The sequence below is a fragment of the Prunus persica genome, chromosome G1, assembly GCF_000346465.2.
Source record: "Prunus persica cultivar Lovell chromosome G1, Prunus_persica_NCBIv2, whole genome shotgun sequence".
In the NCBI taxonomy this organism is placed as follows: domain Eukaryota; kingdom Viridiplantae; phylum Streptophyta; class Magnoliopsida; order Rosales; family Rosaceae; genus Prunus; species Prunus persica.
This window is the reverse complement of record NC_034009.1, coordinates 42143110-42158661: the sequence shown is the minus strand read 5'-3', so window position 1 is coordinate 42158661 and position 15552 is coordinate 42143110. Positions and strand designations below refer to the sequence as shown.

At 38.5% G+C, this 15552-nt stretch overlaps 1 protein-coding gene across 3 annotated transcripts; it reads left to right on the top strand.

The window, feature by feature from the left end:
• On the top strand, nucleotides 1157-15549 carry LOC18789357 (acetyl-CoA carboxylase 1). Of its 3 annotated transcripts, none has more exons than XM_020554835.1 (33): nucleotides 1157-1537; nucleotides 1825-1881; nucleotides 2618-2996; nucleotides 4018-4224; nucleotides 4313-4474; nucleotides 4661-4753; nucleotides 4859-4954; nucleotides 5132-5305; nucleotides 5684-5777; nucleotides 5878-6065; nucleotides 6157-6207; nucleotides 6312-6351; nucleotides 6600-6724; nucleotides 6840-6956; nucleotides 7045-7119; nucleotides 7196-7252; nucleotides 7380-7484; nucleotides 7639-7725; nucleotides 7803-7994; nucleotides 8072-8260; nucleotides 8426-8536; nucleotides 8623-8709; nucleotides 8827-9003; nucleotides 9654-9731; nucleotides 9833-9955; nucleotides 10309-10578; nucleotides 10662-10999; nucleotides 11287-11524; nucleotides 11631-11983; nucleotides 12074-12278; nucleotides 12443-12619; nucleotides 12736-14886; nucleotides 14975-15549. In XM_020554835.1, the coding sequence occupies exons 3-33, from the start codon at nucleotides 2619-2621 to the stop codon at nucleotides 15029-15031; spliced, it is 6795 nt and encodes a 2264-aa protein (XP_020410424.1). In that variant the 5' UTR covers nucleotides 1157-1537; nucleotides 1825-1881; nucleotide 2618; the 3' UTR covers nucleotides 15032-15549. The 3 variants fall into 3 exon arrangements, with proteins under 3 accessions (XP_020410424.1, XP_020410423.1, XP_007221936.1); XM_020554834.1 differs by having other exon boundaries at nucleotides 1157-1665; XM_007221874.2 differs by having other exon boundaries at nucleotides 1157-1881.

The window sequence follows — 15552 nt, the reverse complement described above, 5'->3', positions numbered from 1 at the left end:
TCGTTCACTAACCAAAACAATTGTCTTCCACGTTTTTATTTATATATATGTGGCCACAAATTCAGTTTGTACAAATTTATATATGTTGGGTTTTTATACATGTTAAGTCGGGGAAAGATAATTGTCACTTGAAAACCCACAAGACTAATGTATTGTAGTTCTATATCCACATCATCATGAAATAGATCCAAAGGGCATAAGATTTGGGTTTTGAATTTGAGTTGGGGAGAAAAAAGGGCATTACACACAGACTTTGATTAGGCAGCAAACTCCAAACACATCCATGTTTGCCGAGAAATAGGATATCAAATAATAATCACATTATTTTGAATATTTGTACAGTAGAAAGAGTATAGAAAATTGTTCTGTGTAACCGTAACTTCACGTGACATGACCTTGAGCGGAGATTAATCCCATTTTTCGAGCATGGAAACACCTCGTAGTATTTACCAAAAAACTTTCACATGACATGTTTATAATATGTTATTATTTTATCTATATTATAATACATATACGATTATTAAAAACTTGAAGCTTTGCTGCCTAATATTAAAACAAGGATACTTTTCCTAACTAATTATAGTTCAAAAGAAGAAAAAACTATAACAAAATGTGGGTGTGCACACTTAGTGAATCAATTGATCAAATCAAAATTAATTGTAGCTGACTTTATTCTGAATCATTTCATCAATGAACTTTCTTCGCCCTAGTTCAAAAGACCCCCAAATTCCTTTTCATCATCCAATCTAAGCCATGATTATTCAATACCTAAGATAGTTGAATTATGAAAACATCATATCGATGATGTGAAAGAATGACTCTTCCATGACTTTTATATTTTTCCAATTTTATTAAATTTAGGAAAAGAAAGATAGATAGGGAGGTAAGTATAGCATGGATAGACCTAACCTCCAACCATAACCCAAAATTCTTTCACTAACAAAAGTTCACCTACACATAAGTATCCTTTCTTTGGTTGTAAATCTATGCTTATGTACATTTCTTTTGGAAAATATATTCTTGATTTTTGTGTACTCTTACAACTGTATGAGAAAACATATTATATATAAATTTATATTGAGAACAGATTATGATAAAAACTTGGGAGTATTGGCATTTATATCGGACAGACTGATTCATCTAAAAAAAAGGAAGGGTGAAGGGTTGGTAGACCGTACCACCCAACTCAACTCACAGTCAAGACGCCAACACCAAAAATTAATTCCTTCGTTCATGAACCGTGATGTAATGTCTGGTTTCGTATTTAGTGGCCTAAACCCATAAAAAAGAATCGAAATTTGGTTGAACCCAAAATCCAAATGGGGATTTAAAGAAAAAAAAATTCACACACAAGAAGAAAGAGAGAGAGGGGGGGAAAATCATTTGACTGCTTTGAGAATGGAAACGAGACCCACCTTGAGGCCTCGATCATAAATTAGTTCGAGAGAGAGAGAGAGAGAGAGAGAGAGAGAGATGAAAAACAAAGGGGGTAGCTGGGAGTTGATGCTAACAAAGGAAGAGGGTGTGGAATTGGCAGGTACCACGTGCAGCTCTTATTAAAGCCGTTAAGAATGCAAATAGATACATACAGCAACAGCTCACAAAACCCAAACCCACACACCTACCTCTCTGCAATTCCTTCAAACACTTAAATAGGTTCCCAAGGTTGGTTTTGTGTAGCACTTTGTGTATGTGTCTCTGTGCCAATGATCACATTCACATACAAACACAACACACTGAATTGAATTCAACCACATAACGCATTTCTGGGTTTCTGTTTTCTCACACAACTCTGCCTCTTGATTCATAATGCTTTGTACCCAGATAGCAATTTGAGCAGTTCGATCAAGATTTCAGCTCCTCTTTCTCTTCCTCATTAAGGTATGTGAATCATTTACTTTAAACCCTTTAAAGTAATTGTCTTGTGGGCACTTCCGTTTGAATAACGTTATGGTGGCTCGGGTATTGCTTGTTTTGGACTTCTGTTGTTGGGAAGTAGTTTGATTATAGTTGGAATTGGTTTTGAAACTTTCAAAGATTGTATGTATGTGGGTTGGTTGCACTTTTATCAGTAAGGCTGTGTTTGCTGTGGATTTGGGAATCTATTCTGCATTTTTCTGGAGTCTATGGTTTAACAAAGGTTCATTCTTTTTTTTTTTTTTTTTTCCCGTCTCTGTAACCTGACAACTATATCCTTAGGCTGTGTCTAGTTGCCTAGAACTGGAATTCAAAGCTTCAATTAGTGTAACATTGATTTAGTGTTGAGATTTTGTTACATTTGAAACAAGATTACAGAGAAAATGAGAGTTCATGAATCATGATGGCATGAATTAGATATAAGCATCAACTTCACTTCCACGTAACCGAACGCAGCCGTAGTATAACCAGGTAGATGTTCATATTTGCTATTATCTTGCGCTTAGGATCATGCATTTGGTGTAAGACTAACGTGATAACCACTACACCACAGCAACCCGTTGATGACATTGTATGAAATAAAAGGATCATGCATTTGGTTTAACTTGTATGAAATAAAAGAGCCAGTGCATTTGTTCCAGTACATTTGTTCCCAAAAATTTCATTTACCTTGTTGATGACGTTGTTTCTTGCTCTGCAGCATGTCAGAAGCTCAAAGGAGATTGGTGACAACACCTAGTTTTCCTCGTGGAAATGGGTATGTAAATGGGGTAGTACCACTCAGGCACCCTGCTACAGCATCTGAAGTTGATGAGTTCTGCTATGCCCTTGGTGGGAAGAAGCCAATCCATAGCATTTTAATTGCAAACAATGGAATGGCAGCTGTGAAGTTCATACGTAGTGTGAGGACATGGGCCTATGAAACATTTGGCACAGAGAAGGCTGTTTTATTGGTAGCCATGGCCACACCAGAGGACATGAGAATCAACGCAGAACACATTAGAATTGCTGATCAGTTTTTGGAGGTTCCTGGTGGAACTAACAATAATAACTATGCAAATGTGCAGCTCATTGTAGAGGTGTGTATGCTAAGCTCTTCCCTCATACACTTTCATGTTTTCCAGTTTTTATTATTATTTATTTTATCAAAGTGTTTGCGAACAAAGCAGATATTCAACTAAAATCACGAGGAACCCTCTGAGTGAAAGCACTTTGAGTGTTATTTTGCCACCATTTCTTTGACTGCAAGAATTGAATTTTAATATAAATAAGAAGAAAGTATAAGAACTAGATACTTACTAAAAAAAAAAAAATGACTTCTCAAATGAAGAGGCTACATTGTTACTTTTCTCAGAATTCATAGAAAATTTATTGGTAATTATGGAAGGTGTGTTTTACACTTTGAGCTGTATTTCTTGTTGTTACCTTTCAACACCAAAAACCTGGTTTTCTCCATTTGAGCAAAGTTTTTGCTACATTGTTACTTTTCTCAGAATTCATAGAAGATTTATTGGTAATTATGGAAGGTGTGTTTTTATACTTTGAGCTGTATTTCTTGTTGTTACCTTTCAACACCCAAAACCTGGTTTTCTCCATTTGAGCAAAGTTTTTGACCTCTAAAGTGGTAGTTGCTTGCAAATAGATGATCGCAATCCCCCATACAAACCTTCTGGCTCTCTTTGTTTCATTAGCTACCAAATCTGGAGCAAATTGAGCTAATTCAGGGAACTTTAATTCATATTATGCCATTGTCATGTCATCCAGTCAGTAAACTTTACTGAATTAGCTACCGAAAATGTCACTCACATCTCAGGAGATAAATATGTTTAAGTCTTAAGAGATGAAAGTTTCTTACTTTATGGATCTTGTAAATTGAAAATTGGGTCCTTAGATAGCTCAATCCATAAAACAAATACACATACAAACACAAGCACTAACCCGCTCTCCATTTAGAGTATTTCTAAATATTCATAGAAAAACAAAATAAAGAGCACATGGCACAACCTGGGGTATTACTTTACCTGTAGTTCTGAAACATTTCAGAAATTTCTGTAAATCTTGTTAGTATTTCACCTGAATTTGTTGTTCCGTACTACCCAGATGGCAGAGATAACACGTGTTGATGCAGTTTGGCCTGGTTGGGGACATGCCTCTGAGAACCCTGAGCTTCCAGATGCATTGATTGCAAAGGGAATTGTATTTCTCGGGCCGCCAGCTGTATCTATGGGAGCATTAGGAGATAAAATTGGTTCATCATTAATTGCTCAAGCTGCAAATGTACCTACCCTTCCATGGAGCGGATCACATGTATGAATCCTGAAAATTGTGTCCTATTTTTCTTTTTGTTTCTTTTGCCGGGTAATGCAATCTGATTCTGTTAATGTCTGTTTTCCAGGTAAAAATTTCTTCAGAGAGCTGCTTGGTTACAATCCCAGATGAAATATATAGGGAAGCGTGTGTTTATACGACAGAGGAAGCGGTTGCGAGTTGTCAGATTGTTGGTTACCCAGCAATGATTAAGGCATCATGGGGTGGTGGTGGTAAAGGCATAAGAAAGGTTTGTGTCATGGCTCATGCATGACAATATATATATATATATATATATATAGGCGATTTGCGTCTGAATTGTTAGCTGAGCCTGAAACAAGATTCATTCACTTATCCAACATGTTAAGGAATTTGGTTGGACCCTTTTCATGCCTTATTCAAGAGCTTAGCTAAGTTGAATTTCTTAATTTTCTAGGTCCATAATGATGATGAAGTTAGGGCATTGTTCAAGCAAGTTCAGGGTGAAGTTCCCGGATCTCCAATATTTATAATGAAAGTTGCATCCCAGGTCAGATAATCCATTGCCTTTTGATTTAGATGAGCATCATTGCCGAACTTCAGACCAGATATTGCCAATTTTTACAATTTAATTTATTTTCTTTTCTCTCATCAGAGCCGACATTTAGAGGTCCAGTTACTATGTGATCAGCATGGAAATGTTGCAGCTTTGCACAGCCGTGATTGCAGTGTTCAAAGGCGGCACCAGAAGGTAATATTTCTGACATGGTAGACTTAATACTATGTGTTTCCACATTTAGCTTGGTCTTCTAGGGAACTTTTCTTTATCCTTCTAAGATTTTCTTTCTCCAGTACTTAGTAGTGCGTAGTCTCGTCTGCTGGACATGTTTCCCCTTGAAACCTAATTTTCTTGTTTTATGTTTTATAGATTATTGAGGAGGGTCCAATAACTGTAGCTCCTCAAGAGACGGTAAAAAAGTTGGAGCAGGCGGCTCGAAGGTTGGCTAAATCTGTTAATTATGTCGGAGCAGCCACAGTTGAGTATCTATACAGTATGGACACTGGCGAGTACTATTTCTTAGAGCTGAACCCTCGGTTACAGGTATGTTATTTCGGTTCTTGTAATTTTTTTTCAGCTTATGATCTTATGAACTCATTGTGTGTTCATTTTTTGAGTTTGTTTTGCTGGCGGCACTGAATAATGCAGTGACGAATGAAATGCGTATGCCTGAAGTGAATATAGAAACAAAAATATGCTTGTTATGTGCTAACCAAGCCATTCAGTCTTCATGCAACCTCTTACAAAAGGGTTGAACATCATATGATCATATTATCATTATAATAATTAGAATTTCATATAGCTGTTTTACTAATGCCTATAGGCATCGATCAGCTGTGTTAGCTTCTGTTCTTGCATCTGCTTTTCAAGAAAAATAATTTTGTGAGTGAAACTAAATGTCTAAGATTTAATTCAATGTAGGTGGAGCACCCAGTCACTGAGTGGATAGCTGAAATAAATCTTCCAGCAGCCCAAGTTGCAGTTGGAATGGGCATCCCTCTCTGGCAAATTCCTGGTATCATCTTAGTTTCTGGATTTCTTCAAATATGTTTTGATTTACTTGTCATATTTCTTAATTTGTTCACATTCTCTGTCTATATGATTCATTTGATTAGAAATAAGGCGATTTTATGGAATGGAACATGGTGGTGGATATGATGCATGGAGAAAGACCTCAGCTGTTGCTACCCCATTTGATTTTGACAAGGCAGAATCTACAAGGCCAAAGGGTCATTGTGTTGCTGTGCGTGTAACAAGTGAGGATCCAGATGATGGCTTTAAGCCTACTAGTGGGAAAGTACAGGTTAGTTTTGATGGTTCCTCAGGCTTACTCTTACTTTATTTGTCCTAATGCAATACATGACTCTATAGTGAGTATGTCTTACTATATGCAGGAGTTGAGTTTTAAAAGCAAGCCAAATGTTTGGGCATACTTTTCTGTTAAGGTAAATATCTTGTAAGTGGATAACGACAACTTCCTCCAGAAAAGAAAAAGAAAGAAAGAAAATATAGTTCTCAGATAAATTCTGATTGATGTTTTGACATGCAGTCTGGGGGAGGCATTCATGAATTCTCAGACTCTCAGTTTGGTAAGTATTAACCTACTGCAACTTGATTTTATTTCTTTTTCTGTCTAAATAGCCAGAATATAATGTGAATAAAATAGGTCCATACAGTCGGAGAATCTGAGTGACCGTCAATTATACTTGGGCAATGGCCATTCGGTCGGTGGGTTCATATATAGATATTATGCATAACTGGTTTGAGAACTGTTGTTTGTTAAATCAGTCATCCATCTTTGCTACTAACATATTTAAAATTCTCTCTTTTTTTGCAGGACATGTTTTTGCATTTGGAGAGTCCCGAGCTCTAGCTATTGCAAACATGGTTCTTGGGCTGAAGGAAATTCAAATTCGAGGAGAAATTCGTACAAATGTTGATTATTCAATAGATCTTTTACATGTAAACTTCACAACACGACCTATGATACAATTCTATACCATCGTTTTAAAAGATATTATAAAGAACATAGAATTTTGATGAAACATCAAGTAATGCTATGAAACATGTTCTGCAGGCTTCAGACTACAGAGAGAATAAAATCCACACAGGTTGGTTAGATAGTAGAATTGCCATGCGAGTTAGAGCGGAGAGGCCTCCTTGGTATCTCTCTGTAGTTGGAGGGACTCTGTTTGTAAGTTCAACTATCTTATTAACCGTTGAATTTTGAATATTTTACTTGCAAAATGCATCACTTATTATTCCTATTGTGCCCTATTCAGAAAGCATCTGCCAGTAGTGCAGCAATGGTTTCAGATTACGTCGGTTATCTTGAGAAAGGGCAAATTCCACCCAAGGTATGGTAGTAAAAAAAACCCTTCTAGGTACATGTTATAGGTGTCAACAATTAATATTTGTCAATCCTGATTGCAGCATATATCACTTGTCCATGCTCAAGTGTCCTTGAACATCGAAGGGAGTAAATACACGGTATGTTTTCCAACGATGTCGTTTCATTCCGAAGGATTTTTCTTTTTTGTCTTGGACACGTTTGGACATTTTTGGTTGGTAGAATCTGTAGTGATATATAATCAATGCCATGGAAAACTATTTCTAGATTGACATGGTGAGGGGGGGTCCCGGAAGCTACAGATTGAGGATGAATGAGTCAGAGATCGAAGCAGAGATACATACTTTACGTGATGGGGGTTTGTTGATGCAGGCATGTACAAATTTTCTCTTTATTGTTTTTATGATTCTAACATCACAGATGATTTTACTCTTGCTCATTATTTATTACTTGTTTGTTCTTGCATTTTTAATTAATATGAGTACTTTTCATTTGAGTAAACTCTTGCACATAACTCTTCTTACAGTTAGATGGAAACAGTCACATTATATACGCAGAGGAAGAAGCAGCTGGAACTCGCCTTCTTATTGATGGAAGGACTTGCTTGCTTCAGGTGCGCCCATTTCCCTTCTTTTATCTTCCCCCACATTCCCTTCTGCAAGCTGAGTTGTTGACCTTTGTTGAATCTAGAACGACCACGATCCATCGAAGTTAATAGCAGAGACACCATGCAAGCTGCTGAGGTACTTGGTTGCTGATGGTAGTCATGTCGATGCTGACGCACCATATGCTGAGGTTGAGGTTATGAAGATGTGTATGCCTCTTCTTTCACCTGCTTCCGGAGTTATCCACTTTAAAATGTCTGAAGGCCAAGCAATGCAGGTAAATCATGTTCCAAGTAGGAAATAAATACATTCTTCTCTTGATAGAAGTTAAAAAATAAAATTGGTTTTGTGTAGGCTGGTCAACTTATTGCAAGGCTTGATTTAGATGATCCTTCAGCTGTAAGAAAGACGGAACCCTTCCATGGGAGCTTCCCAGTCCTGGGGCCTCCAACTGCAATTTCTGGTAAAGTTCATCAGAGATGTGCTGCAAGCTTAAACGCAGCTCGAATGATTCTTGCTGGTTATGAGCATAACATTGATGAAGTGAGTTCTCTTTCAACATAAACATAATATTTTGAACACCTTGTAATCTGTGATTTCTTGCCATTTTCTTGGGCCTTGTAAATGTGGGAATACATTGTCTGGTATCATTTGGTAGATTGTGTTATTCTTAAACTTGTCTTGTTGAATAGTTCTCATCTATCTCAGGTAGTGCAAAACTTGCTCAATTGCCTAGATAGCCCTGAACTCCCTTTCCTTCAATGGCAAGAATGCTTTGCAGTTCTGGCAACCCGCCTACCCAAAGATCTTAAAAATGAAGTAAGCAAAAATGGGGTGGTTTTCCCTCTGATTTATGCTCAAAACGAGTCTTTACCCTCATGTGATTCTCTCATATAATTTTACAGTTGGAATCAAAATTTAAGGAGTTTGAGTTGATTTCTAGCTCTCAGAATGTTGACTTCCCTGCCAAATTGTTGCGTGGTATTCTTGAGGTGAGTTCTATACTTCAAATTCCTTATTTTGATTACTATTTTCTCTTAGGAATGATCAAATATTTCGAGCCGGCATCCATGGAAAATTCAGACTTATGTTTGTGCATTTTTCTGCAGGCCCATCTATTCTCCTCTCCCGATAAAGAGAAAGGAGCCCAAGAAAGGCTTGTTGAGCCTTTGTTGAGCGTTGTGAAGTCTTATGAGGGTGGAAGAGAAAGTCATGCCCGAGTTATTGTTCAATCCCTTTTTGAAGAGTATCTGTCAGTTGAAGAATTATTCAGTGACAACATTCAGGTTAGTCTCTCATTATGGAAGCCAACTTTTTATGCAACTTAGGCTAAATATTTGAGACTGCGGGTACTGTTTTATTTGTATCATGAGACATTCATGGCTTTAGTTGAAACATAAGACTGGAACGTGGCTGCTCATTACAGTTCATTGATGTAGCTCTCTTTGGCTCGTAAAGGGCATTTGTTCTTATAAGTTTTATCCTGACTTCACTAGTCTCACTGGGTTCTGGTTATTCATCTGCATGTAAAATTTTTTAAATAGAATACTAATACAATCACATAAGCAGAAGGCAAACCTCTCTAGTTGCTGTCTTGTTGCACATCCGGGTGTTACCATAGCCACCTTTGTTTTTGACTGACTTTTATATATTATTTTTCAGTTGTGCTATTTTCTTTTTCATTTTTTTTTTGTCTTCCTTAAATCTCTAACCTGACTAATGTTTAATTACAACATAGTAGTTAAAAATTGTCTTGAATACTGGTCACTGAACTCCAAATTTGTATTTAGCTTCACAGTTTTACAGTTAACTGTACCCTGGTAATTAGGAACTTGAGGCTGCTCCAAGAGTTTGAATGTTGTAAATTTGTAATCTTTCTTTCCTTTTTTCTTGTCAGAATCTTCATGCATGATAGCTAATATTTTATCTGCTTCAGGCTGATGTAATTGAACGCCTTCGACTTCAATATAAAAAAGATCTATTGAAGATTGTGGACATTGTGCTTTCTCATCAGGTATTAAAATCAAGTACATGCTCAGTTTGCCTTCCCAGGTCTCATTCAATTGTCTTTTGAAATTATTTTATACCCATATTATGTGTGTATTGTGCTTGCAGGGTGTCAAGAATAAAAATAAGTTGATACTACGACTCATGGAACAACTGGTCTACCCCAACCCTGCTGCATATAGGGACAAACTAATTCGGTTTTCTGCACTTAACCACACAAGCTATTCTGAGGTTGGCCGTTGCACTGAGTTAATCAAATCCAGCTTGAACTAATAACTTTCTATATATGGATATTTCTTTCTCTGTTTATAAGTTTTTCAAAATCCAGACTCAGTTCTCCAGTTATCGTCACACAAGTCAGAAATCAGTGGTTATGTACGAGCCATAGAACTGAGTTATTCAAACCATGCTGAGTTATTAGTTTTTAATATGTCGATCTTCCTTCTGCTTTCAAGTTTTACAAAATCCAGTCTAAATTCTCCTCACATCAGCAATCAATGTTTATTTACTTTTCATTAGATTTATATGCTCATCTTCTCTTTTGTTTGCTAATATTGTCCTAATGCTGAATTAAATTTGTGCAGTTGGCACTAAAGGCCAGTCAACTGATGGAGCAAACCAAGTTGAGTGAACTTCGTTCCAGCATTGCCAGAAGTCTTTCTGAGTTAGAGATGTTTACTGAGGATGGTGAAACCATGGATACCCCGAAGAGGAAAAGTGCCATAAATGAACGAATGGAGGATCTTGTGAGTGCTCCTTTGGCAGTTGAAGATGCCCTTGTAGGTCTATTTGATCATAGTGATCACACTCTTCAGAGGCGAGTTGTAGAGAGTTATGTGCGTCGGTTATACCAGGTACCATGGTTCAAACACTTTGAGTTCCTGCTTACTTAATTTTTGACGGTAATTTCCTTGCTTAACTTTGTTTTTGCCATCAGCCATATCTTGTAAAGGGGAGTGTCAGGATGCAGTGGCACCGATCTGGTCTTATGGCTTCATGGGAGTTCTTGGAAGAACATACCGAGAGAAAAAATTCCAATGAAGATCAATCATTTGATAAATCGGTTGAGAAACATAGCGAGAGAAAATGGGGAGTCATGGTTATAATAAAATCTCTTCAATTTCTGCCAGCAATTATTAGTGCTGCATTGAAAGAAATGTCTCATCAACTTCATGAATCAATTCCAAATGGATCTACTGAACCAAGTGGCTTTGGTAATATGATGCATATTGCTTTAGTTGGCATCAACAATCCGATGAGTTTACTTCAGGATAGGTATCGCACCTGCCCTTTTTATAATCATTGAAGTTTCAACTTTAAATTCAACATGTGATGAATATTTCGGGACAGGTTTGAAAAGCTAAGCTCGTGCTGTATTCTGATTAGTTTGTAATCTTACTGAGTCTTAGTTTTAATTGGATCTGTCTACACTCCAAATTTACAATGGTCCTATTTCAGATAATAAACAGTTTTAATTATTTCTTTTTATCTGCAAAGACATGCCAAATAGAACCTACAGTTAAAAACCTTATTGACGACCATTGCTGATTCATGCATGGCAGTGGAGATGAGGATCAGGCTCAAGAAAGAATAAAGAAGTTAGCCAAAATACTTAAAGAGCAAGGGGTAGCCTCCAGTCTACACAGTGCAGGTGTCAGAGTAATTAGTTGTATCATACAAAGAGATGAAGGGCGAGCCCCTATGAGGCATTCCTTCCACTGGTCGTCAGAGAAACTCTATTATGAGGAAGAACCTTTATTGCGTCATCTGGAACCTCCTCTATCCATTTACCTTGAATTGGTTAGTAATTTTTTTGGTTCTAGCACCAGTGTTTTGGGTTAAGAGTGAGAAAAATTATATGCATGGACTCTTGCTATGAAGTTACTCAACTTTTGTTCTGATCCAGGACAAGCTCAAAGGCTATGAGAATATACAGTATACCCCATCTCGGGACCGCCAGTGGCACTTGTACACTGTTGTAGACAAGCCGCTACCAATCCAAAGAATGTTCCTCAGAACACTTGTAAGGCAGCCAACAACAAATGAAGGATTCACTGGATTTCAAAGGCTAGACGTGGAAGCAGCTAGTAAGCAATGGGCTTTGTCATTTACTTCAAGGAGCATTTTGAGGTCCTTATTAACAGCAATGGAAGAGTTGGAACTTAATGCGCACAATGCCAATGTCAAATCCGACTATACTCATATGTATCTTTATATCTTACGTGAGCAACAAATTGATGATCTACTGCCTTACCCCAAGTAATTATTTTCTTTTTCTTATTCAATTTCTTTGCTTCTGAGATAATATGGTGAACTTTTTAGAATCTTACATTTGAATAATTGTGCCAGGAGAGTAGATTTAGATGCTGGGCAAGAAGAAACTGTGGTGGAGGTGATTTTAGAAGAACTTGCACGTGAAATTCATGCTTCTGTTGGTGTAAGGATGCATAGGTTGGGTGTCTGTGAGTGGGAAGTGAAGCTGTGGATAGCATCCTCTGGACAGGCTTGGAGGGTTGTCGTGACAAATGTGACTGGTCATACCTGCACTATACAAGTATGTTTATATATGATGCACATTTTATTTATGTTTTCTACCACCCAGTTACCTTTTCCAGCTAAATAATTGTTGAAGTTCGGTAGTAAAGCATATGGAGTCTCCTTTAACAATTTGTATGGATCATGAGTCATGATTGCATTACTGATCAACATGATATTCAGACCTATCGGGAACTAGAGGATACCAACAAACATAGAGTGGTATACCATTCAGCTTCTGTTCAGGGTCCCCTGCATGGTGTACCAGTGAATGCGCACTATCAGCCTTTGGGAGCTATTGACCGTAAACGTCTGTTGGCCAGGAGAACCAGCACCACTTACTGCTATGATTTTCCACTGGTGAGATTTGTGATATGGGTTTGGTTTTTTTTTTTTTTGGTTGGTAAATCAATTTTATGTTTTTCCATGATTCAGAAGCATGGTGAAACTAACTGGGGATAAATGTTATTTTGCAGGCATTTCAGACGGCCTTGGAACAGGCATGGGCATCCCAATTACCAGGTGGTAAAAAACCCAAGGATAAAGTTCTTAAAGTCTCTGAGCTCAAATTTGCTGACCAAAAAGGCACCTGGGGTTCTCCACTTGTCAATGTAGAGCGTCCACCTGGGCTCAATGATGTTGGTATGGTAGCCTGGTCTATGGAGATGTCTACCCCTGAGTTCCCTTCTGGAAGGAAGATATTGATTGTTTCAAATGATGTGACCTTTAAAGCTGGATCTTTTGGCCCAAGAGAGGACGCATTCTTCTTTGCAGTGACTGAGCTTGCTTGTGCCAAGAAACTGCCTTTGATATACTTGGCAGCAAACTCAGGTGCCCGTATTGGGGTAGCTGAAGAAGTCAAATCCTGCTTTAAAGTTGGTTGGTCTGATGAAACAAGCCCTGAACGTGGCTTTCAGTATGTGTATTTGACCTGTGAGGATTATGCTCGGATTGGATCATCTGTGATAGCACATGAATTAAAGCTTGCAAGTGGAGAAACCAGATGGGTTATAGATACCATTGTTGGAAAGGAGGATGGCTTGGGGGTCGAGAGCTTGACAGGCAGTGGAGCAATTGCTGGTGCATATTCGAGGGCATACAAGGAAACCTTTACCTTAACATATGTGACTGGCAGAACTGTAGGGATAGGCGCTTATCTTGCTCGGCTTGGAATGCGGTGCATACAAAGGCTTGATCAGCCCATAATTTTAACTGGTTTCTCTGCATTGAACAAACTTCTTGGCCGGGAGGTGTACAGCTCTCATATGCAACTTGGAGGACCTAAAATTATGGGAACAAATGGGGTTGTCCATCTAACGGTTGCTGATGATCTTGAAGGAGTATCTGCTATTTTGAAGTGGTTAAGCTATGTTCCTGCCCATGCTGGTGGCCCACTCCCCATTTCATGTCCCTTGGATCCTCCAGAAAGGCCTGTTGAGTACTACCCTGAGAATTCATGTGATCCTCGTGCTGCTATTTGTGGTACTTTAAATGGTAATGGGAACTGGATGGGTGGTATTTTTGACAAAGACAGCTTTGTTGAGACGCTAGAAGGCTGGGCAAGAACAGTTGTTACTGGAAGGGCGAAGCTTGGAGGAATCCCTGTAGGAATAGTTGCTGTTGAGACACAGACGGTGATGCAAGTTATACCTGCTGATCCAGGCCAGCTTGATTCCCATGAGAGAGTTGTTCCTCAGGCTGGGCAAGTATGGTTTCCTGATTCTGCAAGTAAGACAGCCCAAGCATTATTAGATTTCAACAGAGAAGAGCTCCCACTTTTCATTCTTGCTAACTGGAGAGGCTTTTCCGGTGGGCAGAGGGACCTTTTCGAAGGGATCCTTCAGGCTGGATCAACCATTGTGGAGAACCTTAGGACTTACAAACAGCCCATTTTTGTATTCATCCCTATGATGGGTGAGCTCCGCGGTGGAGCATGGGTGGTCGTGGATAGTCGGATAAATCCAGACCATATTGAAATGTATGCTGATCGAACTGCTAGAGGTAATGTGCTTGAGCCAGAGGGGATGATCGAGATCAAGTTCAGGGACAAGGAGCTGCTGGAGAGCATGGGCAGGCTTGACCAACAGCTGATCCAACTGAAGGCAAAACTTCAGGAAGCCAGGAGCTGTGGGGCACATGAGATGGTTGAACCCCTACAGCATCAGATAAGATCGCGTGAGAAACAGCTTTTGCCTGTCTACACTCAGATAGCCACTAGATTTGCAGAACTGCATGATACTTCTCTTAGGATGGCTGCAAAAGGGGTAATCCGAGAAGTGTTGGACTGGAATACCTCTCGATCTTTCTTCTACAAGAGATTGCGTAGGAGAATTGCCGAAGAGTCACTCATCAAGACATTGAGAGATGCTGCTGGCGAACAGCTTTCACATAAATCTGCAATAGATTTGATCAAGAGCTGGTTTTTCAGTTCTGATATTTCAAAATCCAGAGAAGATGCATGGGTGGATGATGGCATTTTCTTTACATGGAAGGATGATCCAAAAAATTATGAGGATAAATTAAAGGAGTTGCGGGTCCAGAAGGTATTGCTTCAATTGGCAACTATTGGTGACTCGATTTCTGATTTGCAAGCCCTACCTCAAGGTCTTGCTGCCCTTCTAAGCAAGGTAAACAATCATGTTATGTTATTTTTTAAAAGCATCTTTGCATGTTATATCTTTGCCACCTGGATGTAATGATTTGAATCTAATGCAGGTCGAGCCATCAAGCAGAGTGCTGTTGATCGATGAACTCCGGAAGGTACTTGGTTAATACAAAAGTTGGTGCTTCACATCTGACGATGGTCCCACAAATTGCTTGTGTTGTATCTGCTTGAATCATAGCCATATCTTGATAAGTAGGTGCATGTTATTTATCTGCCCTTAGCATATGTAAGAACACAATGACTGCTTGCCTATCAGATGCATCAATAGATTTAGGTTGCTGATAGAAGCTTCAGTGTATAATAGAGGCAGAAGATTTGTAGGGAGCAGTCTAGCTCCCAAGTGTAAATTTTGTTAAGTCATGAGTAAGATATAAGGAAATAGATAGTTAAAAAGGAAACAAACAGCATTTGCAGGCTCTGTTTCATTATTTTCCTACATGGCTGATCAATGCTTGGAAATAAAAAATTACAACATAGTTTGTAATATTCTGTAAGGACTATCAATTATTTCACTTGTAATAGCAGATTCATGCTCATCATCATTGTGTACTTTTATTCATTCATATCGGACTTCTAGTCTGAAAAGATCCTTCTAATAACACCATGTCACTATGTTCCATGTCAAGTC

Coding starts and splice junctions, on each gene's coding strand:
- LOC18789357 (XM_020554835.1), top strand. CDS start 2,619: ATGTCAGAAGCTCAAAGGAGATTGGTGACAACACCTAGTTTTCCTCGT. Junction 6,725..6,839: donor ATTCAATAGATCTTTTACAT/GTAAACTTCACA, acceptor CATGTTCTGCAG/GCTTCAGACTACAGAGAGAA. Junction 11,000..11,286: donor ATGAGTTTACTTCAGGATAG/GTATCGCACCTG, acceptor CATGCATGGCAG/TGGAGATGAGGATCAGGCTC.